At 39.2% G+C, this 27,813-nt stretch overlaps 1 protein-coding gene across 2 annotated transcripts in view; it reads right to left on the minus strand.

The window, feature by feature from the left end:
- The window catches only part of RPS6KA2 (ribosomal protein S6 kinase A2), a 297,537-nt gene that overhangs the window by 255,651 nt on the left and 14,073 nt on the right, over positions 1-27,813 (minus strand). Inside the window, exon 1 of one of the 2 annotated variants that reach the window (XM_069852243.1) lies at positions 11,526-11,648. The exons of the other annotated variant lie outside the window; for it this stretch is intronic. Within the exon in view, the coding sequence (XP_069708344.1) occupies positions 11,526-11,573 (48 nt within the window). The 5' untranslated portion in view covers positions 11,574-11,648. Of the gene's footprint in view, positions 1-11,525; positions 11,649-27,813 lie in introns of those variants that run through there. 2 annotated transcript variants of the gene reach the window in all.

Below are 27,813 nucleotides of genomic sequence, written 5' to 3' on the forward strand. Positions count from 1 at the left end.
ACAAACAAACAAAAAGTAGATAAGGAACCAAGTCTCACCTGTGTTTGGAGAAAGTCTTCAGTACTCAACTATTGCAAGAGAAAGTTGTTTGGACTTTGACAGAAACATTTTGCCAAAGCAGGAATCCTATAACTTCTGTGTTCACAGCACACCGAAAGACCAACAGCAACACATAGCAAGACTGAACCTTACAATATTCGAAGTACCTGACCTAGAATGCATTTTGGAGGATGCTGCCTACACTGTTCCCAAATTTCACCTACAAAGGGGACATAAAAATATAATTAGTTGAGAAGTGTAAAACTTTAAAGCAAGTACTATTCTTTTGCAGTTTTGCCCATAAGACTCCTTTCAGGAAAGAGCAATCACTGCAAGCTATAAATTATGGATGTTGCGGCCCAGGATGCAGCAACATTCAAACAAAATAACAGAAAAAAGCTACCAACAACGTCCAAATATTCTTGCTTGTAGTAGCCCACTATCCTAATTCTTGCCTCTCATTTGGGTTTCCACAAGCCATATAAAAATATAGGTGAACTTAATATTGCTTTATTGTAAGAGCAGCAATTACTCATAGAATAACCAGGTTGGAAGAGACCCACCGGATCACCGAGTCCAACCATTCCTATCAAACACTAAACCATGCCCCTCAGCACCTCGTTCACCCGTGCCCTAAACACCTCCAGGGAAGGTGACTCAACCACCACCCTGGGCAGCCTGTTCCAGTGCCCAATGACCCTTTCTGTGAAAATTTCTTTCTGAGGTCCAGCCTAAATCTCCCCTGGTGGAGCTTGAGGCCATTCCCTCTTGTCCTGTCCCCTGTCACTTGGGAGAAGAGGCCAGCACCCTCCTCTCTACAACCTCCTTTCAGGTAGTTGTAGAGAGCAATGAGGTCTCCCCTCAGCCTCCTCTTCTCCAGGCTAAACAACCTCAGCTCTCTCAGCCGCTCCTCATAAGGCCTGTTCTCCAGCCCCTTCACCAGCTTCGTTGCTGGTAAAAGATACAAATAAACCTGCAGGGTTTTGAATGTTCAGATTCTCCTGCAAACTCTTCTTAGCTTATGTGTAGTAACATTCATTCCTGATTTTTTGAGTGCAGATGTGCAAGATGACTATGCTTAAATACCTTGCAGTAGTTGTTCCTTCTCCCCTCCTCAGTCTGCCCCAGTTTATTCGAAGTCCTGTGAATAGCAGTACAGACTACAGTACGAATTTAGATTCATTTCTGATGGACATACAGAACTAGATATAACCAGAGAGATGACTAAAGAAACCTGTGAACCTTAAGATTCGAAAGGAAAAATATTGAAGCCTCTATAAGAACAGTTCTGTGGCTTGTATACTCTACTTTTCTCAGATGCAATATTAGGAGGCTCAAATATGGAAATGCTCACATACATTGTATCAAGTACCATCAAACTAACAAAGGACTTTGGCCTCCCAATGAAAGAATAAGGAAATCACGTGGGCCATTAAACCACTGACTAGTCAAATATTGTGGCTCTGGAGATTTGACATCACAAAACTTGTCACATACAACCAACCTTGAATTAGAACAGAGACTTTAATCAAAGTTTTTTTATAAAAAAAAGCAAACTAGCAGAGGAGGCAGCACAAATAAAAGAGCTCAAATACATTTGAGAACATTTATACTGTCCTGGCACTAATAAACCTCTAAGTACGCTTTCACATGACTTCATAATTCACTGGACTATGCTATTAGCAGTTGATCACTTTCTAAAACTGAATATTGTTTGCTACAGAAGATCAAGATAAAGAAAGAGAGATCAAGTATAACAGACCAAAGCTTTGAAAGGAATACTTATATGTTAAAGCCAGCCAGGAAATGGAACAGCAATAAATTAAAGGGGAGAGAAAAAAAAAAGCAGCACATTAACAGCTACTATTCAAGATACCTGTGAAGGAAATGGAGGTGCTGGAAGGAAATCAAATCAACTAACTTGAACAAGATACCCAGGAACTATTTCTGAAGCCAATAATTCATTCTCACCTCTAAAATACATCACGAGCTATCCATCAAAGGATAAATAACCTGAATAAAGACAGTGCACATTTCCATTCAGGGAAAAATACTGGTTTGGAATCACTGAGCATCAAAACATCTAGGAGAAAGCTCTGATTTTCAGAAAAAGAAACTGGTGTTTATCATCACAAGGTCTAGCTAAAACAAAGGTTCTAGCATAATACCTGTGCAGAAAAAACGGACTGATTGAAGCCAACACTACAGAGTACTGCCAGAACTCATGAAGAAATATGCACTCCCTTGAAGGTGTGAGCACAATTAGGCAAACTGTCTCAAGAAAAATCATTCAATGGCTCAGAAAACTGAAAACCCTAAAACAACCTATCATTGTCATTGAATCAGAAAAATGTTTATTTCTTTAAAGGTTACATCTTTACAGAGAAGATTATAATATTTCAAGCATCCTCTACTTTCTGCCTCAGTCTCCTCTACCAGGGCTACATATGTACCAATCATTTAAAGACTGCTTTTCTACTAAGAATTTCCAAGTCATAATATATTTTTCTGGTTTTGAGAGGCAATATAAATGTAGTAGGCACATTAAGTTCAGATAACAGCCTACATAAAAAAAAAATTAAGTGCAGGATAAGTGGAAGGAATGAACATGAATTATTTCATGCTGGCTTTGTCCCCACAAAGACTGCCAAGCTACTAATTCTTTGCAGACAAACTCCACTCTTGTGTCACGTTTCCACAGCAAGAACAGAACTCCCACAGAATATGGGGATGACTGCAGCCTGGCTCAGTTCCCTGAATACCAAGCCCAAGAGTCTCCCAATGTGCAGTTCTGTTCCTTCACCATGCTTCTTTCAACTGCCTCCTCATTGCGAGTCCCCACTAGTTCTCAGTGACACATTACTGGAATGGACAGGGTGGGACTGCCCATCAAAGAGGGAACTGAGGAATGCTTCAAAAGCTAGGGCATGCATAGTGCACAGCCAAGATACAGGAGCAGCAATCCTCAAAAGCATATGGATCGCTATTACCTCTGGCCTTTGTATCCATGGGAGCTACGGAGGGAGGATGCTTTTTATGTTGTAGGATTATTCTGAAAGGGCTATGACAGATGCAAATTTGGGCCAAATGCACTACAGGCAAAAGACATCAGCTATACTGAACTCTGAGCAGCATCCTCTGTAACAGATCAGGTCTCCAACATTATGCACTACACCTGATAGAAAGCAGTGCAAAGCTGCAATAACTTCACCTGAAGATTGGCACAGTTAATCAAAGGTCTATGACATGAGCATTTGCCTCAAAACAGAATATGCAGGGACATATTTGAAGCCCCAAAAGGTATTTTCCAGATGCTAGTGGACAGATCCTGGAGAAGTAAGTACCAGCACTTGCCTCCAGCCAAAAGAAAGATCTTTAGGGTAAGGGCTTTCATGAACTGGCAGCAGATAAGTCATACAATCTCTTTAAAAGACAGTGCACTATGTCAAACTGTGTTAATAAGGGAAAGAAATGTGTCAGAAAAGGAGGTGAAGAGAAAGCTGTGATCTATCACTCCTCTCCTCCTGTATCTTAATTTTTGTTTGACTGCATGTTTCTAAAACTAGCTGTACAGCACCAAGATCCGCACAATACAAGAAAGCCTCAAGTGAGAGTGAAGTCTCACATTTTCTGCACACTTAGCACCAGGTCCTCAGGCAGTAGTTGTTATAGCAACTAGTCTTCAAAGATTTTACTACTGTCCTGCACTCCAGGGGAGATGAGTCACCTGTATGCAAGGAGGATTTGGAGAAAACATTTCATATTATTCTAACACATACCTACATAAGACAAGGTTAGTCTATATAAACAAATGACAACACAAGATTTTCTTCATTTGATTTTCTTTTGTTTAATCTTACAATGCTATTTAAGATCTTCCTACTCTTTGCTAACCAATTCTTTAAACATAACAATAAATTGGAAGACATTGTTAATAGACATACTACGCTAAGAGCGGCAAGTAAATTCACATCAGTTTGGGAAAGTTTAGCATCAAAATATCCATTCCTTTTGTCAGTCCCCGTCAGTGCTTCTTCCCATCTTGCAGCGCTAGCTCATTCCTCAGTTGGACCCTATTCCATAGCTTTCCCAGTCTTACCAGAACAAGAATCTAACAGTGAAAAATCACCTTCTTTTTGATGCTTTGAAGCATAAGCTTCAAGGGACAAATCAAGCAGCCCTTCACCCTCAGCCAGGGAAGCCAAAGCACTGTCCACTGAGAGCATGACCAGCCAGGTCCACGCACAGCCAGGTACTGCTCTCAGCATCTCCCCCAGCACTCACGAGAAGTGGGTCATGACCAGGAAAGATGGCCTGTGCAGCAGAGCAAGGCAAGTGATGGGCTAGAGGCACAGCCTTGGCCATGCTGCAAGCGAAGAACACACAACGGTTGCAGCATGGCTGAAAGTAGAGATCTCCTGGTAGCAGTTGCAGTCCCCAGGGTGTTTTTCTCAGCCAAAACAATAAAACTTTTCTCAGAGCACTACCAAGGTCTGTCTCACACTTGATCAACAGCTTATTGAAGAATTAAGGCAGCATTAGGCTCCACATAAGCCCTTTTACAGGAGGTGAAGAGGTACATGTGGGAGGTTGGGAGGTAGCAGTTTACTGTCACTTCCACAGGTTACATTACTGTTACGTTTTGGGGGGAGGTTGGTTGGTTGGTTGGGTTTTTTTGTATATTTTTAGTTACTTCTCTGGCATTTTGGGGTTGGGGGTTTTTTTTGGGTGGGTTTTTTTGGTTTTTTTTTTCTCCAAACAGGTAAAAAAAGAAGGAAGCCTGCCAGTAAAGAGCTAATCAGTCCTGTACAGCATTTGGGCTTAGGAAAACATAGCTATTTTGCTTCCTTTAATTCTTATCAAATTCAGGGAGGTTTTGCATTACATGTAAAAATGTTGCACAGAAATACTGTTATTCCATCCAAACCTCTTTTTAGGGGCATTGTGATATTTTAACAGCAACCCATTTTTCCTTACTTCAAGTACAGGAATAAAGAATTTCTTGTCCATTTGATATCCCTATTGTTACTAGGCCTTGAAATGATTGCTATTTCACACAAAGTAACATGCCAACACAATTCCACCCAGGCTGCATTGATGCAGAGTCACCATGTACAAATTATAAGGTTGTGTTTAATTTTCTTTTGCATCACACCTGCAATCCAGTTACACACCCCATGGACAGTAGTAGCTGTCCCACTGATGTATTAAGGATTTATGTTTAAGAAGACATTTTTCATTTGTGCTCTCATTGTTAGGCACAGCATTGCTCAAGACACTCAAGTTTGGCAGGAGGTAGGGTGGAGTACTCCAATAGTTGTGAATTTTCCCTCAGTACTGTCGCTCCCACACCACCTACTGTCGAATTTGCTGACACATCCCTATCACAGAATCACTATCTTCAGTTGCTTCTATTTCTGCCGAACCAGGTCTATTTAGACGGAAGTTTTCCAAGCCAGAAAACTGCTTCAGGCTCAATTCTTTTGCAAACTTTCAAGCTTGACTGGTTCAGCTGTTTCTGAGAACAAGATAAGAAGTAAAATATATATGTTGCTTAGCTCAAACACAAACCCTTCCTTACAAACACTCCTTTTCAACCCTGAAACCAATACGGAGACCAGAAATATATGCAAATCTTGTTGCATGGAGAAAGAACATATAAACCTGTAAAAGTTAAGATTAGCTGCCAGTGTAGTTTCAAAAATTAAGCAATTCAAGTTTAAAAGTAGTTTATCTTTAACCTTAATATTGCCTTAATATGGGAATACAATTTTTTAGTTGTAACTTACAAAAATATTCAAATGTTTTATATAAGGCTTAATATCAATATTAATATACATAGTCGAACCATAACCACAGTTTCATTCATAATTTCATTGCTTTCCTTTTAAAAGCCTTTGCCTTGACATGAAGAAAAGCTCCCCTTTTTGTGAGCTATTTCATTCAATGTTGACATTTATTAAGAACTAAACACAGTACTTAAGCTACAGGAAACATACATTCAAAAGCATCCCTATTAACATTTCATTAAATTGAGGACACATATATTATTTAGAATGCTTCATCTGCAACTTTTCAAAGTAGACTGTCAACAAAACACACAGTTGCATCTTATGTCACTCACAGTGCAACAACCACATGGAAGCCAAAAGACCAAAGAGCGCTGAATTCCTGCCAGTGTCACACAGGCAGGTCCAAGACTTGCCTTCTGAAACTGCAGTAGGCAAGCCTTTTTAAGTGACCAGGAACGACCAAGAGGGAGAGGCCTAGGCTGCTCCTGCCTGCACTGCTTCAGCCCAGCCTGAAATAATGTCCAGTTGTTTGTTTTCCTCTCAGCTCTTTCCAGAATTAGTTTGTCAGTGCTTCCTCCCTACGCAATCACTTGCTTAAAGGGGTGTGCCTAGCCACTACCTGTTCTGGACTTCAGGGGATCTAGATTATAATTACATACTTTCTACAGTACAATTTTCAGCAAGGTTCCTTGTAAAGACATCAATGGACTTGCAGTTACTACTATGTGCTCAAAGATTACAGGCATTCCTTAACACCAATTTACGCCTGGCAGACAATACAGCATGGGGGTCAACTCTAAGCGTAAGCAGAGCAGGCAGTTCCCTCTAAAAACTTACTGATGCATGCGGCAAAACAGTCTTCCCTCCTGCCAAGTCTTGCATATAACACAGTCCTAGAGAAAGACAAGATAGATAGTGCTGCAAAACGCAGGGCACAGATCACAGGACAGCAGCTGGCCCCATGTATGCAGAAGTGATAAACAGAGTGCTCTCCAGTCTGCCCTGTCCCTCAAGACCACCAGCAGCTGCAGCTGTAGCACAAGGCTAGCTTTCCAGAGTTCTACTTCTGAACTGGTGTCCCCACTCCAACCTATTCTACTCCTCATCTCGCCACGCTGAGGAGGCACATGGCTTAGCTAGCCCCAGGTCTCCACAGAGTCATCTGTCACCCTCACACCTGGTCAGCAGCTTTTCTGGCTGCAGATCACAACTATAGGATGCTAAACAGTCTGAGACAGCATAGACTAACAGAAAGACTCCTTTCCCATACCTGGCTTCAAAAGCATGCAGACAACTGCCAGCCTGAAGTAATTTTGCTTCTGTATCTTAGTCTTCACAATACTAAAGGGAAGAATCATTAGCATTTACTTATGAGACAAAAACAATGTCAGTGGTCAAGATGAGCCAACATCATACACAAAATCAGAGACCTCATGAACCTAGGTCTTTGCAGACCGAGCCAAGGAGGCTGGCTCCAGCTGACAATTGAGTCAACCTGTACCTTCTCAGCACCAGATACAGGGAAAACTCTCCAGACATACACAGGCACACATATCCCATCAGTAGGTTATTTAGAAAACAAAATACAAAACAAATCCCACATACTCACTCAAAACAGGTCCACAAATGAATTCTCCTGCTTTCTGCAGACTCCAATGTATTTGGAGGAGACTATCCCCATCTTTCTCTAACAATGCCCCAGTCAGAAGCACACTATTTGCCAGATCGAGTGCATTTCAACAGCTTAATACACAGACCCTGCAACAGTCACATAGCGATATAAAAGTCAGTTCAACACCAGTAAAATTCCCCACACTCCTGAGGACTGACCCTGTACTGACAAACACCATCACAGAGGACAGGAACTGTGACACTGAACAGTACAAGCTGTGTGTGCACATGGTGGGAGATGCCTTTAAAGCCCTTCCTTTCTGAAGGGTTCTAGCCCCCCAGCCCAAACTGGGCGGGCAGCATTGCCAAGATAACAGCAATCCGTCACTTCAACAAGCTGTCCCTCAGAACACAATAGACAACAAGCATGCATACGACAAAGAAAGCTAATCTTATAGACATCTACAAAATACATTACTTTATATAAAATACAATAAAACACTAGAAACATCATAAAGATCACAAAGTACCTTGCCCGTATGTATGACTTGCATATGTGTGAATGCACAGAAAGACATCTAAAAGGTTTTCATCGCCAGATTCCTTTGGTGCTATGTATCTTTTCATTCTGCTGTCCTTTGTATCAGTGACTCAGTCATACATCCCCTAAGGACAGAAACGTCTATTGGTGGTGATGGGGAAAAAGCAGAGACATTTATCACAAGCTTTAACAGAGCAATATTCTGCCAATACTGCAGTCATTGCCAAATCATTTTTCACAACACCAAAAAAAAAAATTCCTCCTTTTTAATGCTACATAGAACATACGCATTTCCATAAATCATACGATTAGTATTTACACCAGATCCCTATACAAGAACGCATGAACTAAAGTCAATTTGCTTTGCTTAAATGCTTTTCTCCTATTAGCAGGGCTTACATCTTGCTCTTGTAACAGTGAAATTCTACATTACCTATTTTTAATTTTATTTATTTTTCTCTGCCAGGATGTCACTCAAATCAAAATGGTTTTCACTAGCTTTTTATTTTCCTGCTGACTCAATTATTGAATTATAGTTTACTACAAGTAATGATTTTCATATCCATTCCTTAAGTCAAACAGCTTATGCGATGTTGAAATTTCTACATATACTGATTTCATAAAGCATCTCAACTCAGTGTTAATACACTACAAGAGGTACAGCCCTCTCTGCCTTTGCATGACCATTTCCAACAAAGAAACTCAGTTGCACAGATAAATTTAAATAATGGAACACCTGCACATGTTAAACAGCTGTCCTTTCTTTGGAAAGACAACAGTTCTTTCAAAGTTCAGTAAAGAACAAGGCTGCTAAATGTATTGTTACAAACTAGTTTTTGCTGGTCCTGAAAATAAGTTATTTTAGGAACCACTGAGTCATATTGGGAGCTTGGAATGCAACATCTCAGTTTTAAGCCGCTCTGGGCCCAAGTCGTGCTTTCACACGCAGCCATTAAAGGTTTAACTGTGAAATCACACCCCTCACCTGCATAAAAAGAAACATTCACTTTGTCTAAGTGGTTATGGTGTGCACGAATAGCAAGCTGAGTAAAAGCCAGTAAGAAAGATGTTCTACTGCTGCAATATGCTGAAGAACAAGCTCTGAAGGAGTCTTTTACTAGTATGAGCAAATTTGATGCCATTCTTCAGTAGATACTTTTTCCAGTATCTACTAGAAAAAGTAGATAAGGTCCTAAGATCTGATCTACTTAGTTATTTTAAGGAACTTTTCAATTTGTATTGTTTCATATGCAAAATTACAAGCACTTTCTTTTAAGTACTTAACTGCACCAGCATCTGAATGATACTGGGGTAGACTTATACATCAGGTAGACCACTGTAAAGTTAAATTCAGAAAAATAAGAAGAGAGTTACACTTCCTTCTCAAAATCTCTTTCAAAAAGGTAATGATGTGACAGTGGCCATGTAAGTAAACAAAGCAATTATCAGCTGAATTCCATATCTATCACTGGAAAAAAAAAAAAAAACAATCCATTAATTCTTCCAAGCCAAAGACATATTTCACCTAATCCATCTTCCAGTGATTCAAGATTGCTGCGGTTTTTTTTCCCCATTTGTTTTAACCACAACACTGCCTGCTCACATGTAACAGTTAAGGAAGGGAAACAATTCTCAATACTAACTAGCTATGGTATAATCCAGGTAATCTGGGACCACATAGGCTATTGATTCCCATGATTTAAAGCACAAGACGCGTCTGACTCAAGTAGCTGTCCTAATATGTTGGTGCACTCACTTTAGTCCAAGAACTGCCCTCATAGCAGAGAGTAGAATCGAGCCATCTCTTCTGTGGTGCCTCCCTTTCCTAGCATTTAGAAGGCAGCCTCTACAAACTGAACCAGCATATAACTTTCAGCGTTTTCGCCAATTTTGTTTCACACATTACCATAAATAAAAACATAGTTTCTTCAAAATACTCCATCCACCTCCAGAGATAACATGAATCATCAACACAAGCAAGTATATGAATCCTATTTGATATCTCTGTTGTGTGGTACCATACAAACACATCTTTTTATAAGAGGGCAAGTTGCTATGGGGCTTCCAAAACTATCAATGTCCTACTGTTATTTTCATGTTAAATTATGCTGGTCACCTTCTTCATTGCACCCACATTCCCTTTATCATTTCAAATGAGTAGTTCAATTAAATACAATTAAAGCAACATTAAAATAATACCTAGCATAATGCATCTTTCTTTTGCACTTTAACCTACTTAGTCTACTGGGGGCTTTCAGTCCTACATGCAATAACAGAAAACCCACAACTATTAGAAATCAGGAGAATTGTGACCATTTGATCAGATACTGCCAGCAGTAAGGAGAACATACTCTACCAAAAAAAGAAAATTCTTTTCAATCAACTCAAGAAACCTCAAAAGGACAACTCGACAGCTTAATTGCAATGTCAACATCTAAATGCTGCAAATTTACTTCCCAATAAAAGGTACAGCCAACCATCTGCATTTGTTGAGGTGTCAAAAATCAGTGAATTACACAACAGATTCTAACTTGCACTGAAATTCGACTGTCTTCTCTTGTACACCTTTAAAATTGTTTCAGTCAAAATACAACCAAGTTGAATATTTTACTTTGAACTAGCATATTACAGATATCACTATGCAATCCCGTACATGTGAAGTTATACTAGGCAATGAAAATGCCAAACTCCAGTTGACTACAGCCATGTTCTAATATTGAGATATGCTACAAAATAAAGACTGCACTTCTGATCAGCCACTAAAACTGTGTGTATGAGTAGGCAAGATGAAAAGGAGAGGGAAGGGACAAAAACATATATATTTTTCATAACTTATATGATAAATCCTTATATGTTGCTGAAGTAAGATCCATAAATAAAGCAGATAAAGACAGCTATTTCAGACAGTTAATTACCAGAGCACTTGATACCTTGAATATCTAGCTAGGTATAGTGCTCAACAGAAAAATGCGATCTAGGGGTAGTAACCTAAAACTCAGATAGTTTTAAAGGGTTCTGCCTGAAAGAGTAAGACCTTTCCTGCAAGATGTCCCAATATCTCTACGGAGTTACATAGGTATATTTGAAAACTGAGTATGAATACACAGCCTACACATAAAATGTATGCACATCATTGGCTAATATCAACTCTTTTAAAATAAGTACCATTCTCTTACTCTGGAAAAAAAAAACCATAAAAAAACCAAGAAAGTGCACTACAATTCAGCTTGACAGATTCAGAATATCCAGCACCTGATTCAAGGAGCAAAGTTAAAAGGCAACATAACATAGCAGGGTGACAGAACCCATAAACTGTAGCTGTAATCAAACTACCCATGCAGCATACCGCTCGAGTACGTTTTTGATGGTTTTAATTGTGTCCCAAACCACAAGCCAAGAACTACATTACATGGAGAGAACAGTTGGAAGCATCTCAGCACAAAGAAATCACAAGGGTGACTGCACAAAAACAATGCAATTGTCAAATTTTGTCATCAACCTAATTAAATCAAGCAAGGCAGCAAGCAAAAGAGACATTTTACCTTTTTAAGGAAAAATTTCTGCAATTTCTTGTGAGGCAGCTTTATCATCTTTCTTTCAGCATTCAGGGTACAGGTCAGACCCCGTAAGTCCTTGAGACATTCTGCAGGGGCTTGACACCTTTCATCTTCTCTATTAACTTGCTGCAGCCAGCTTAGCTCGACGCGTCACCAGACACCAGGCTCAGCCCAGCAACAGATTAAAAGGCAAGAGCTAGGCTGGATCTCATCTTTGACTCAAACAAGGAAGCTATATACAGACACTCCAGCACCAGCTGAACCCTATAGCTGTGTTGTCAGAATAAGGAGAAAGACGACAGGTAGAAGGTTTGCATTTCTCCCTAGAAAACCTGCAAAGTTAAAAAAAGGTCCTTATCTGGAATGAAAAATTTACAGGAGAATAGAAGAGGTATTGAGATGCTTAGTATCTCACTGATCCTTTCAAACCTTGTGGTACAAAATAAACTCGTTCAACATTCAGGATTCTGAAACCTACCCCCAGTATTGCCTGCTGAGTGCAGTTTGTCACTGTGCACCTGTTAATTGTGCACACCGTATGTGACTCACCTGAGCACAGGAAAGAGCCTGTCATTTAGGTTTTCTTTAAACGACTTGGAGACTTATTTCCTTTGAACAGTTTTTAGAAAAACCTCTATGAAAGAAGAGATTACATGCAAAGATGTTATATACAGATACACACAAAGGTATTCACAGAGTGTGCAAATGCTGAGTTCAATTCAATGCCATAGAAACCAGAGATCATGTGCACTGTTTCTTTCCTTTTAGGAATCTGCAAACAAAGTTCAGCCTCAGATTTGGAAGGACAGGGCTCAGCAGACCACAAGGGATGCTGCCCCTCCTAGACCACAGGTGTCCTAAACCAGGAAGGTGCTGCAGGACAACCCAAACTGAAACACTGTGTGCAATCTCAGTTATTCCAATGGGATAATCTCTGTATTTAAGGATGAAGCACACATTGAAGCAGCTATTTCAATCAGCTTAAAATCACTTCAACATCAAGCTCCCTACCTAACTGGTACTGTGTTGCTTGAAGAGTCCAGTGCGGGTGAGGATACACATAAATGGAGAAGAGTGGCTGGAAAGCTGCCTGGCAGAGAAGGATCTAGGGGTGTTGGCTGCCAGTCAGATGAATATGAGCCAGCAGTGTGCCCAGGTGGCCAAGAAGGCTAACAGAATCCTGGCATCTATCAGAAATAACATGGCCAGCCAGACGAGGGAAGCTATCGTTGCACTGCATGTGGCATTGGTGAGGCTGCACCTCAAATACTGTGTTCAGTTTTGGGTCCCTCACTACAAGAAAGACTTCGAGGTCCTGAGGTGCGTCCGGAAAAGGGTAACAAAGCTGGTGAAGAGGCCGGAGAACAAATCTTCAGAGGAGCAGCTGAGGGAACTGGGGTTATTTAGTCTGGAGAAATGGAGGCTGAGGGGAGAGACCTTATCAGTGCCTACAACTGCCCAAAAGGAGACTGTGGCAAGGTGGGTGTTGGCCTCTTCTCCCAAGTAACAAGTGACAGGATGAGAAGAAATGGCCTCAAGTTGTATCCAGGGACGTACAGATTGGACATCAGGAAAATTTTCTTCACCTAAAGGGTGAGATATCAGGCACTGTAACAGGTTGTCCAGGGAAGTGTTTGAGTCACCATCCCTGGAGATATTTAAAAGATGGGTAGACGACTTGCTCAGGGATACGGCTTAGTAGTGCACATGTACGCTTAGAGTCCGATCTTTTCCAACCAAAGGATTCTACGATTCTATAAATGTATTTTGAGGGGAATTTCTCCAAAACACAAAGTGTCATTACTCTCAAATCTCTCTTTTTATACTATAAATATTATTTAATACAAGCTGCAGCTACCCTCAAGTATGCAATAGTCCTTCTGTACCTGCATCAAGTTTCTGCTATTTTCATCATACTCTTACCACAAGGGCCATATCTGTTCCTCCGCCTTCTTACTGCCCCATCCTCCAGGAGCTTAAGTAACACAAACAATCTCAACGTGACTGCAAAGTTCCACTGCTATGAAGGCATATGTACTCAACTTTCAGCAAATGGGAAAGGTCTAGGGTGAGCCACAGAAACTGGATGTTTGAAAGTAAACACAAACTTAGCCTCAAAGGCCTGTATTTGAGATTCAAGTATCACAGAAGCTGCAACAAAACACAAAACCAAACCCTGAGAACTAATACCACTATGCATCAATGAGAACATCCAAGTCCTGCCAAAAAGGCACACACACAACACAAATGACAGAAGCATAAGCTGGGTCGAAGTACTGGCCATCAGAAAAATCACAGACCTAGGGAAGCCACCAAGATAAACCAACAGCTGAAGACAAGCAATGGGTCTGAGAAAAGCAATATATAGAAGACATTCTGACCATCAGACATTCAAACTTACGTTGAAAAATCACACAGACAAGTGGTCCAGGAAACATCCTGCACAAGGAGGATATCTACTGAGATAACATCAAGAACACGCTTTCAGGACTTCCAGCTGGGGAAACTGAGAAATAGGACGGTACCCGTTTCTTTGGCATGTTATATGCTTGAAGTCTGTGTGTCCAATTTTGATAAAACAAAAAGAATGCTTCTTGGAAGTCACACTGTGCATTGCATTTGAAATTGCAACCCTTGTATTTTTTTCAGTAGCTTCTCCTATTTCTTTTTTTGAAATTGCAACCCTCGTATTTTTTTCAGTAGCTTCTCCTATAAAAGGGACAGATTGGTTTTGAAACTTGGAGTCCTTCAAATTACACAGTTAAACCCTGCAAGTGTAAGAGATTTATTACCAAGAGGCATATTAGTTTTAATTTACAATGCATACAATCCTTATTCCAGTTATCCAGGATTTGCATCAGTTCTTAGCATCTCAACTTCCACCTAGGAGCTTACCAAGGTCAAACCAGCATTGTCTTACAACTACAGTTCTTCATGCTGTAACTATTTGGCTACATTTTTTATTTCTACATTCATATCCATAAATGATGCAAGGTTTTCCTCAATATAGGTAAACTAAAATACTTTGAAGAGACTTTTAAAAAAATTTAGAAGACTTCCTTCCCTTGAGATAACCTGCCATCAACCCAGCCTCTAGAATCACCCATTTGTTTGAAGTGCAGCTCAAGCTAAACAATTAGATTTAAACTGGAAGGAAGGTATTCTTCTGTGTCTTTTAATACATCATCAGTTTTTTTGAAAACTGCTGCATTACAGAACATGTAAAGGTAGATTCTCAATTGTAGTTCTGAATTTCTGGGGTGATAGGGTGTTTTGTTTTGGGGTTTTTTTGTTGTTTGTTTGTTTTAATTAAAATAAAAACCTGTTGAGAATTGAAAGTATGCCTTAGCATTATTTTTGGGTATTTGTGTGCATCTGAATACTTCCTGAATTCTGTCATAGTTACTATGGTAGACAACTACTTTTTGTCAAGTGTGGCAGTCAACAGATATAACGCACACAGTCTGTGCTTATTCCCAGTCCTTTCAGCTAAATGCATCATTTAATAAACAAACAAAAATCCTCCTAACCCCATGCGCGTAACATCTTTACATCCAAACACTGGTCCTTGTCCTCTGGAGTCTGTGCTGTATGATGGTTTATGCCATACAGGCTTCGCTTGGGCAGTTTAAATGACATATGCCCTTTTGAGACGTCAAACAAAGTTTCTTCATTCATTGCTGAATGGTTATGTCATCTTCCTGTCCTAACTAATAAAAGAAACACTCTTTTTTTTAATGGATAGTTTTAAAAACATCGTTTATGAACTACACTGTTCCTAAGTCTCACAGGAAAGACAGCATTGGCATCCTAAGAAAAGCTAAGCTTGTCATAAAGGAAGTTCACAAAACTGAAGAGGGAATAAAACATTCTGTATTGTACTTACTTTTGCAGGGAAACCGTCTATTACAGGATTTCATATTTAAAACAAATAATCAAATTTTTAAGTGCAGTGTCACTTTCACTGGAACCAATATTATAAAGTTTCATATAAAGGTAGGTGGTATTACAAGATACTTTTCTACACCCATTTGAGTTACCTTTCTACTTTCCTTAGTAATCCAAACCTGAAAAGGTAAAATGTTTTCCTATTTTTAACTCATGCAGTTTAATTGAAAGTGTAAGAGGAAGCCCAAATTGAAAAAAAAAAAAATGTTGAACTAATAGTTTAACATAGTTATTAGTAATACTTCCCAAATGCCAGTCCCTGTAGCTGACAGTTCTCCATTTTACCTCCTGTTCTGACTTAGAATTTCACAAAATTACAAAATGCCAGTTTCTTTCCTCGTTGTTTGATCCCTTATAAAAATTAGTCAATAAGTGAATAAATATTAGATCAAGTCCAGCAATATTTGTTTATGTGTAGAAATAGGACTCTCCAAAACAATTTCTAAAGAATAAGTTGGAATAAGCTGTTACATTTAAGAGCAGAATTTTCTGACATGCAGCTCCTATTAACCCTAACTCTGCAAATCTATACTGGGAACATCTATTCTGGCTCCAGTTTGTAGAGGGACGGTCTACCAGCTCCTCTCAGTCACAAGCTTCTTATCTGACATGCAGAAGCCCAATTCCTGACACAAGGCACTTATGATCAAAGAGAACAATTTTCCCTGATGTTTGGCCACTGGACTGAACCATGGCAGCAGCAGAATAAACACTGCTGCTCTAGCACTCAATTCACAGAATCACAGAATTGTTTAGGTTGGAAAAGACCTTAAAGATCATCAGCTCCAACCACGAACCTAATATTGTCAAGCTCATCACTAAACCGTGTCCTTAAGTGCAACATCTACACATCTTTTAAATACCTCCAGGGACGATACTCAACCACTTCCCTAAGCAGCCTGTTTCAGTGCTTGACAACTCCTTCTGTGAAGTAATATTTCCTAATATCAAGCCTAAACCTTCCCTTGTACAATGGTACAACATGAGGCCATTTCCTCTCGTCCTATCACTTGTCACCTGGAAGAAGAGACCAACACCCACTTCACCACAACACAGAAAGCTTTCAAAAGCAACACTTGTGAGCAAGGACTACTTAAGAAAAAATTTTTTTTTGGACTTGAGCTTTAAGCACCATGTACTTTTCTTATGAGCTATTATTTTCATTGCAATTGCAGCTGACTGCTATGACTACCTGTAAAATGAGAACCTAATTTGCAAAATATGCTGGATTTTTGACATTTCCTTTTCTTTCACTTAGGGATAGAATTATTTCTCTCATTTTTTTCCTTTAATTTATTTACTTATTCTTTCTAATGAAAAGCCAGTAATTCCAAAATCCAAAGAGAGACCTTTGTTTGAAATTATCCTCCCAAGCACAAGATCAAGCCACCACCTTCCCAACAGTATGTGAAAGATATACTGGAAATATGCTATATCAGTAAGTTGTTATAGGCCTACAAACTAATTTCCACAATAGCTACAGTAGGTCAGATTTTGAACACAGATTCTTAACTTCTCCTGACCTTTACAAAAGGCAGAGTAGATCCAATGGTATAATCCAAGTAGTTAAATAGACATGAGACTGGATAAGCTTTTATACTATACACGGTTCTTATTACAATAATCACTGTAAAGATGAATTCACATTGTGAATAATTCCTTATCACATTGAACCATGAAAGCCTATTGCCCAAAGTGAATGCCCCAGATTGAATTACATCTCAGTATATGTTTAAAGTCCTTTGGCAAGTCTGTCTGTCTTCCAGATTATTTTCTTGAACATTCTAATTCTTCCAGTATTATAGATGATCTAAAAAAAAAAAATACCCTTTACAGAGATACAATAAAAAACATACCTTTTACAGAGATAAAATAACAATTTATTGTATCAGTAACCCTTATGTCTCGCTCATAGCTATGCAGGGTATAGAAACAGAAGTAATGCATGCCTTCAGCCAGAGCCTTCAGAGGAAAACAGAGCTCATTACTGCAATTGTCATATCTTTTCTTTAGGATAAAATACATACTTAGTTCTATTCTCTCCATTTACTTATCCATTTGAATCTACCCGTATTTTCATTTTACTTGTGATTCTTGCACATTTTAGAAATATATATAGAGGAAAAAATTTTTAAAATTACTTCTTAAATTGATTGATCTTCACTTCTTTATACAATAATTAAAACAAAAGAACCACCTCTCATTTGTTTCACCTTTAACTAGAAGTTTAATAAATTTGTAATTTGTAAATTCCTCTGCATTCCTCTAATCATTTTCCTCTAATCATTTGGTCTTAATAACCATGTTTCACTGGTTTTTCAAAGGTGAAATGACAAACTGTATGCAGGGTTTCAAATGAGAAAAATTAACATGGTGGCACAGGTCTGCAATTACTGGTTATTTGCTTCCTCCTGCCTGCAGTACCCTCCTGCACCCTTCACATGCAGAAAGATGCTTGATGCTCCAAACCCTGTATTCTGCACCTCCCTCAGGAACACACAGTAACATAAGACTGTACCTGCATATCACTAAACATTTTGAAAGAGATTTCTAGAAACAGCTATACTACTGATTTTTTTAAAACATTTTTCTATTCACCATCAGTGCTTTTTCATATCCTGATTAAAGTTCCCATTATTCTACTATATATATATATTCTACTGTCTATAGTGACATTATGCGGATGTACCAAAACCATAAATGCAGAATATAATGTCACAATAACAAGATACAAGTATTTATCTCATAGATAAAAGATTCTTTCTATTGCTTTCATTATCATCTCACTATCTCACGCAAGGTCCTGTGATTATGCTCTTATAGCAAATAAAGTTGCATGAAAATAATGCACAAAAGGATTAATGCTTGGAAAATTCAGTTTCTTCTAGCTATTTCATCTTTTAGGGGTGATGGGGAATTCAGAATTTTATAAGCAACAAGGCAGCAGAAACCCCATCAATACTGGATGATTCTGACTTTATATTTACAAAACAGATTTAAACCAAAATCACAAAAGAGTGAAATAGAATAAGCAACTGCAACATCTGTTTGATTAAGGATTAGGTAATGCAGGACTGTATTTGCACGGAACAGCAAAATTCAAGTAACCTTCAGCTAAATTTAATGTTTTCAGATATTCAGTTAATTCATACATAATTTTGCTCTATGTTTACCTTTCAGTATTTCTGTATGGATGATAACCCAAAATACTACCAATACAGAGCAATAGGGGTACATTTTTATGTGAGGCAAAATTTTATCAATGGCCGTGACATTACAGAAAAATTTTTGCCTCTCAAGTGCTTATTTGCAAAATGAAGAGGAATTTGGAAACAGGAGTTTGAAATCTATATTGATTAATAGAAAACATGCATTGAGTTTGGATGGAGGGAACAGAACTGTCTGTACTGTGCACAGTTAGCCACGTTATAGGATGCTTGCAAAAGGATTAGTGGAAACTGTGTTCAGGTTGAGGTCACTCAACTTCAACAAAAACAAAACTAAGCTTCCGATAAGTCAATGCAACACAGCTTCACACCTTAAAGGGAAATATTGCACCAGGACAGTAAAACTAAGGGTTAAAGAGGGAAAGATCACACTCTTGAATAGATAATGATGCCAGAACTAGAGGAGGCTTGAGTTTTAAGTAACATAGAAAACCCGCACTGTACACCTGTGCCTTTTAGGGTGTTTTGAGACAGTTTCCAAACCCTATAAGATCCCTCTATTCAAAGACTTGACAGACAATTGGATATGGATAATACTTAGAGGTGATTTAGGCTGAAAGATAAAACTTCTGGCAAAAGCTTTGTAATTCTGTGAGTTAACGTTAGAAGAAACAACTCTGATTATCTACTACAACTCCTGCCTAACATTAGCCATGTCATCCACTTGTGCCTATCTGAAACCAAATCACTAAGGTTTGGCTAAGGCCTGTTTTCTGGAAAGAAATTCAGTAACGACCAGAAAGCTTCAGGAAAAGGACAAGCTCACTTCTTAGTTGTGGTTTGTCCCAGTGACTAGCCACCCACACTTCTGAAATTCTGGTAGTGGTTTCTAATTTTGTTCTTAGCTGATCAAAATCTTGATTTCCAAACAAGACAGACCTCTACTGCTGGACAAAGTTACTGCAAGCTCAGCGAGCTTCCTCATTATCCTGGAATAATTTCATTGCTCTAGCTATAGATTATAGCTATTCACTGCAACTGAAGGCTCTTATTGCAGCATAATGGCGTAATACCTCTGAGGTGGTTTGTTGGCAGAGGTAGCCATGCACCAGGAGAGGAGGTGAGAAGTCTTCCACACTAACACGCTTCCTCCTAAGGGGCCATGTGGTGGAAACAAGCACGTTCAGAAGCTCAGGATGAGCTACACTTTGTGGCACTGCTGTTGCTGCTTAAAAGAAGGTGCTGTAGATCCAAATAATAGGCTTAAAAGATGGAGTAGCTGAAATGGAGAAGTTCAAAAGAGTAAGATTAACATATCAGAAATATCCAAATGCCTCATTGTACCCCTGCTTTGGATGGACCTGAACTGAGCCCTATCGTGCTGGGACTAATACATGTCACCCTGTCAGGTACAGAACCCCAAACAGCATTTCAATCCTGTCAAACTGACAGCTGTACTCACATTGCCTAGTGCCAGTCTCCCTAACAGATCCATATGCTGCACCAAAGTTACTGTGGTCTGCAACACTGCTGTATCCCTGTGATGATATTCCAGGTATCAAGGCAAGAGCTGACAACATTTTATTTTATTTGGTTAAGAAACAGCTAGCACTTCCCCTGCATCTTCCATTCGAATGATAGACTACGATTTAAGAAGAAAAAAAGGATGAATCTTTCTTCACTTTAAACACAGAACTCTGGGGGGTGAGGAGAGGAGGGAGAAAGAACAAAGGCTAAAATCCTGTTTGTCAGAGTCGTTTAGGCTGGAAGGAACCTGGAGAGGTCAGTTGCACCACCATCATGCTCAAATCAGAAACTGCTCACAAGCAAGATCAGACTTGGGTTCTGTGGCAGAAAAAGGATCATTGCAGGTTGCAGTTTGTTTTGGGGGCAGGATTTGAAGTGAGGGGGAGCTGTTTCCTTTAACACTTCGCTGGCGTATGGCTATGCAGAGCATTAAGATAAAGCCTTGCTGCCAAAAAGTAAATAATTATAGCTATGATACTTATTCTCTAATATGCATCTCTGTGTTATCATCACCAACAGACTTACACCCCATCCAATTTATTAGGGTATAAGGACACAAGATATTACAAAGTAATTTAAAACCTGCATATGCAAAATCTGGAAACCCTGCAACAGCTTAATTTCAAGACTACAAATACTCCGTGGTCATGGTTAAGTTTCACCCTGCTTTTTAGGTTTGTTTCAACTCTCCAGGACCTGCTCTCTTCCCTTCAAGAAAATGACACTCAACAGTTACCACTAATCAAAAGACACAGTATTGTATTAGTCTTAGTAGTACAAGCATCATTATCAATGCCTGAAATGTGACAGTAGCATGACCGAGGCAGTTCCATCTGTAGAAACATGGTGAATGCCTGCCTTATATAGTGGGGAAACATCTTTGGTGGCCTAAACTCAGCCAGCTGGGGAAGGAAGTCATCCCAAGTAACAAGGGACTACAATTTCCAAAGGATCAGGCTCCAAAGGTTGCACTGCTCCCTACTGCAATAGTTCTGCTGGCTAGCTAAACAAGGCATATAAATGAGCTATCCAATGTCTGAATAGATAACTTGTTAGATATCAAAAGCTTTGCTACATTCCAAGTTTAAGGCAAGTTTTACTGAACTTTGCACAAGCTTCAAATGCAGACTGTTTAGTTTTCCTGAACCTGCACTAGATGTCAGCATTGCTCATGGTACAGGGACGTCTGGCTAGCCCAGGCAATACAGAAACTGAGCGTTTCTGAAGCTCTCTTCCAAGGCAAATATGGTTCATGTGAGCATAACACTCAATTAATAATAACAAAAATTTCTTTTTGTTCTCATGGACACATGTTATGAAATGACAGGCTTTGTCTTTTACATATATTCTCTCTAAAAGCTCTTGTAACAAGATCAAACTAAGGCTAAAAAAGCAAGGCAACACTTAACTACAATAAGTGCAATCTGGTGTCCGTGGGAAAAAGAAACGGGTAGCTTTCTGTACTTATTTTTGGGAACACAAAATTTCCTAGAAAGAAAGGTCTGCCAAAATTGTTCAGCAAGAAGCAGAACTTACAGAGCCTGTTTCTCAACAGATTTATGGCTACCATCCCTCAGACTCCTTTTTGTAGGACTCTTAGGCTCTTTGCACAGAGACATAGCATACAAGTCTCCTAGCCTAATTACCTCATTGAATAGTACATAGTGGCTTTAGATGAAGTACGGTTCTGCTTTTTCTTCCGTCACAGTTTTGAGTCTCACATCTCTGCTCATCTGACAACTTTCACAAAACCTTTGAAAACAGAGGTCTAAGTGCCTGCCTCTCTTTCAAGTCTGACTGCAGCTGGTCATAGTATTCAGAAGTTACTATTGAGGATATACTATTGGTGCAATTTTAAGTGTTGCTTCCTCAGGGACAGACTAAAGATCTAGTCGGCTCTATCAGCCTTAGCATCCTTCAACAATAAACTGCTGCATAATTGCTTACTTACAGATCATGCAGTATCAGAGTATGGAAGCTTTTAGTACAGTTCTTTAAAATGAGACTTATCTTTGTCCCCATAGCAACAGACTGCAAGCACATCCACGCTCCAGTTAGTAGATGTGATTGTAGTTTATTTGGTAACTTCAGTCTAGCTAGTTCAAGAAAACACATCCGACATAGTATGGGTTATGGTCTTCAGGCACTGAGTACACACTCATTAGCTAAAGCTCTTTCTGCCATTCCTTGGCTACTCGTGGTACTGATCCTTTCTATGCAGCAGCTGAAGAAAGGCCACAGCCAGCTAGGGAGCAGCACCTGGTAGAGAAACACACATCGTGTCATCTGAAATTACTTCAGTGTGTGTTTTACAAATGTATAATGTATTCAAATAGCTTGAAAAGACACAAGGTGTCCATTGTGTGTCTGCCCCCTCCAAAAAACCCACACACTGAAGATATTTAAGACTAAGACACAGGACAGCAGAGGCAACACTTTGCATACCACAGATGGAAGAATCCAATGGTCTTTTTGCTTCAGCTGGCCCATTTGCCTGCAGATGTTTCCAAGTATCATGTTATGCCAAAACATTCACTGGCTTGAATAAGAACAAATCTGAGTCCATCTCATAAGGTTAATATTCAAGATCTGAAATTAGTTTTCTCATTTGCTTAAGTTGTATCTACCCATCACAACACTAGCCGTGTTAAATTCCACATTGTGCCACAGCAACACTTGATGAAAATTATTTTAATCCAATTCCAATTTTTCCCATGAGCACCCAAATTTCTTGGGTTTAGGCTGCTTATATGTTTGAGGTGCCTTAGTCTTATTCTTCAAATTAGTCAAAAGACCAGAAAAAAAAGTGAATTAAAAAATATTTGAGTTACGCATATTCCATGTCTTCATGCAACAAGGAATGCTGGCCTCCTACATCTGCTTTCTTGCAAGAACTGGGGAAATCACACAGGAAGCCCTTTTGCTTCTACTTAAACAGATTTAGTCTGCTGCTTACGTTGCCACATATGAATCCAACATGTTTCAGAAACACAGAGAAGCAATGAAGTTATTTGTTTCAATATGTTGAAGACTTTTTTTTCACAATAACTTGCCGTATGCAACATGCAGACAGATTTGGGTGTCCAGATCAGCAGTTATCTGACTCACCATAAACAGTGTCAACTTTTGACTTTTTCTAGCCTCATAAGTACAATACTTTTCCCATCAGACCAAAAACTTCCTGTTCTTCAAATATATATGTAAAACCCTGGGCCTCAAGGCAGGCCTCTTTTCTTCATTTCAGAGGACAGAAATTTCTCCCCCCCTTAATAGGCTGTAGCACAGAGTCTTCAGCCATGAGCTTCATCAGAAAAATCAGCTATACGAGCCCAGGAACAGTCCCCTAGGTCAGATACTGAAAGGCTAAAGAGTTTTGCTGTTAATTAAACCATAACCAAGGAGTCCTCTTCTGTATAAAAAGCTATCCACTCCCAATCCCTATAAGGAATTCTTCCACTGTTTCATACCTTCTTTAAAGCTCTGGAACCATGACATCAGGTGAAACTCCAGTTTCTAAAATATTTTCTGAAAACATTTAACTTGTTTAGCTGTGAAAAGCCCAACAGGAGGAAAAAAAATACCAATGTGTTCCAATGCATGATCTTACTTTTCCATTACCTTTAGAGAGATGAAAGACAGTTTCAATGATGCAGGTTAGTGACCCTGAAGTCAAGCGACTATCAAGAGTATGTATGGACATTGCATAATGCCCAAGCGTAACTGCAGAAGAAATGAGAGCAGAGAAAGAGAAGAGAAACAGTGACGGAAGAGCTACCTCACTTTTTCCAAGATATCTCCAGGTCATCTGGCAGCAAATCAATGACAGTATAGAATTTCTGAGAGCTTCTCTGTCCACTCTGACAAAGACACAGCCCAAGTTCCCTCTGTCAGCTACAAACAGCAATTCAGACATTAATCACCCCGCAGCTGCCACAAGGAAGGCATCCAGCTGCAACTAAGTGAACAGAATTTGCAGCTGATCACCATCCTCCAGAAAGTCTTCCATTACTGTGAAAGGAACACTCTAAACCAAGTTAGATTTCCTCTTCAAAATGGCACAAGCCATTATATCCAGACACCTAAGAAAAAGTCTTACACTGCTTCTTTTGCAGTCAGAATCTGCCTTGTATACTGTTTATGGTGTCATTAAATGCTTTTCCATGCTGGCAAATAGGAATATGGAGCTACTGCATCTAAGAAAGAAGCTCTTCTAAGTATTCACACAGGGTGCATCTACATTAATTAAAGAACAAAAAAAGGCAGGAAGAATAAGCTTAGCAAAGTAGTGCTTTGATGATGTATTTCTCACCCAGGGCCTAGGACTGATTTCATCCCAGCTCTGCAGTTAAGACATTTGACTCCTGCTGAAAGGAAAGGGTCAGAATTTCTGCTCAAATTCGCCTGCATATGCACACTGGAAACATTTGGTCTGCACACATACATTTCTTGTTGGACAGCCTGACATATATAGCTGCTTTCAATCAATAAAGCTGAAGGTTAAGGTCTTCAACAAGGGCAAGGATTACCATACCAGGAATAAATTAAGTCTGCAGACTGGCACAGGGCAACAAGCTGTCTCCCTTAATATCTACAAAGAAAAAATTAATTTAGCTAATACAGAAGCACCTTTACCTCACATTCATAACTGAGTCATAAGAAAATATAGCTTGAAAGAAGGCTCACAATCATTCACTGACAATTGCTGTTGTCTAAGTCACTAGATGATAATATTTGTTTTGTCCACTTGTAAGTATGCTTGTGTGCACTTTTAAAGGCCACCAAGATACTAATGTAAATACAATTAAATAGTTGTAATGCCTTGAAGACAACACAATTACGCAGGAATATTTAGAGAATAGGTAGCACATAGGCCACTACAAAAAATATAACCAAAAACCACAATGGCATAGAAAAAAAAAAATAGAAGACATTTCTGTTTAAGCATACTTCAGCACATTCTGCAATAGCTGGATCTTCAATTTTAGCCACAGAGAATGAGAGCTAAAGTTCAGGTAGTTCCCAAGAAGACGTCCTGTGCCTATCACCCTTACAGCATCATCAAGAACCCACCACAGTCCAAGTACCAAATCCAGCAAATCGCTTTTGGTTTGCTACCACTTCAAACATGTAGCAGGCACTTCCCATAACTCTAGATATTCCTGACGGTGAACTCTGGTGCAAAGATAAAACAATTCATGTGCACGAGAAGAAATGGGTTGCCATGCCAGCCCACTCCGTATCTGTAGTTGAAGTCCAGTGTACAATTATTTAATTAGAATCTATACTACTAGAAAAGCTAAAAGTGAAAAGCTCATGTCCCTACAGCATGTTGCCAGTCTACAAAATTTGGAACGAAAGGCGTATTTCAGGCTTTTCAAAGAAATTTTCTCCCAAAGCTGGTCAGGCAAGTTAGACTGCTTTAAGAGAACTGTTAAAAGAAAGCCTAGTAGAGCCTGCTAAAATCTGTAACAGGAATAAACAAGAATAATTTCTTATTGATCTAATCAGTCACAACCATGAATCATCAGCAAATTGAGAGATAAACATTCTATACAGAGGCTGAACTTAAAATTTATTTTCTTCCAATTCAGATATTCTATAATAACTAATTTTCCATCCTTTGCCACATCTAGAGCTTAAAATATTCAAGTTCTTAAAGCTATGTTCACAAATAAGTTTATTGTAGAACTAGAGTCAGAGAAGTCAAAGCAAGGATCCAGGGGTCACAATGTTAAGACTCTTTGCTGAACTCTTGATGCGCATGAGAACTGCTAGCCTGTCTGAAAGTAAAATAATTTTCAAATTCCTGTTTCAAATCCAGGGAAGTTTCATGGCTTCAGGGATGGAAGCTCGATTCTGCCTAGCTTCTTCACCAATACGATTGTCTAAGTTTCACATAGATTTCAAAGCCTCTGGGGTTTTTATATTCTATGATGAGCACAAAGAAAACAAAAGAACAGGTTTTTTGTTTGCACACTAAGTATACACTCATTAGACTTTCATATTTTTAAGTTATCAATTAAATATTCTTTTTACACAATTGCTTCAAGGCTGACAGTATGTAAACCAAATATCCCACCCACCTCCCCACCTAAAGCCAATTATTTATTCAAAGCTGGCTCTGACAACCAAAAATGTGTGCAAGTCCACCAGCCACAGGCAGTATGATAAACCATATTTCAGAAAAATGACTCAGTAAGTTCACAACGTTTTACACATTTAATTAAGCTTTACACTAACTCCAGTTGGCAAGCAGGATTATGAATCATGGAAGCTGGGTTACAGGAGCAAACTCAAAGCAACACAAAAACTTACTTGCTTACTCCTGGAGCTGAAAAATTAGTTACTACAGCAGGAATCCAAGAGGAAACATACTGAGTCTTGGGCAATTACACTCTAGATAAGAAACAAAGTGGGGGTGGGGAATGCCATAACTTGAAGCAAGATGCTACACTGACCAATGCTAGCAAAGGCATTGCCATCAAGCCCTCTTCTAGTCTTTTCTGTCATCATTGTGTATGTCATTGCATTTACTCAGTAATTGCCACACTTATGTTATTTGTGACCCTTTTTTCCATACCATAAAACAGTGCAGTGGCCCTAGCTTAACACAATCACAATATACATTAAGATGAAATACTTAGCTAAACTACTAGTAAAAGAGAAACCTCTAACATCTGAGATCCTATAAGACCACAGAAAAATGTGCAATAGATGTTTAGTTTAGAAGGATCCACAGAACATGCATATCATGCTCAGCAATAAAACACTTTACATAATGCCCTAGAACGTTTGAGAGCAATAGCAAGTTTAAAAACAAATATCTACTGCCAGTTTGTTACAAGGAAACAGAAGTAAAGCAGAGTCATTGTCCTTTGCCCTCCCTCACAGTCCGAAATGTCTGAAGTATAACAGTTTGCAATGAAATAATAAGCTCCCCATATCTCAGTGCTAATTATGGATCCTCTTTGACATCATTGTGCTGATGAGCAGGATCACTACCTTTCCATGTAAAAAAGGGGGCCCTGAGTTGAGAGACACTATCAAATATCAGAAGATGCAAACAATATCCCCACTTGCTACTTGCACCCATGCTCAAGTTACAAAGTCAGAACAGCAAAGGCAATACTCACACCTGTTGTAAGTGTAGAGCACTAACAGTTCTCATATTGTTCTTTCTTTTCCATTGCCTTCCTAGTAAGACTACTACTATAAAGAAAGGATCAATCCAGCCATGGAAATGACTGGAAGGTTAAAATATAGCCCAGCATCCTTCCAGATATAACAACAAAAGGGTGATTAGAAAAGAGGAAAGTAGCTCTACATACTATGCCCTTGGCTAGCAAGCCTTACACATTGCTGCATGTGAACAAAAATTTGTAATAGAGGCTATACTAACTTTCAAGACCTGTCTCACTAACACACTTCAAGCTTCAGACAACCACACCTGTTCTGTAGAAGTTAATCCTTCAGCAATTACCACACAACAAATGGAAATGATGCCAAACTCTTCAGCACAGCTGTCAGCACTGAGCTATCAGATAGCAAAACTTTTTGTGCAACCTTAAAACAAACCTGATTTGAACCAGTAAATAAGAAAAGAAATGCTTTTACTTTGTCACACCTTTCAT

This window comes from Phaenicophaeus curvirostris, chromosome 2 (assembly GCF_032191515.1).
Source record: "Phaenicophaeus curvirostris isolate KB17595 chromosome 2, BPBGC_Pcur_1.0, whole genome shotgun sequence".
NCBI classification, from domain to species: Eukaryota; Metazoa; Chordata; class Aves; order Cuculiformes; family Cuculidae; genus Phaenicophaeus; species Phaenicophaeus curvirostris.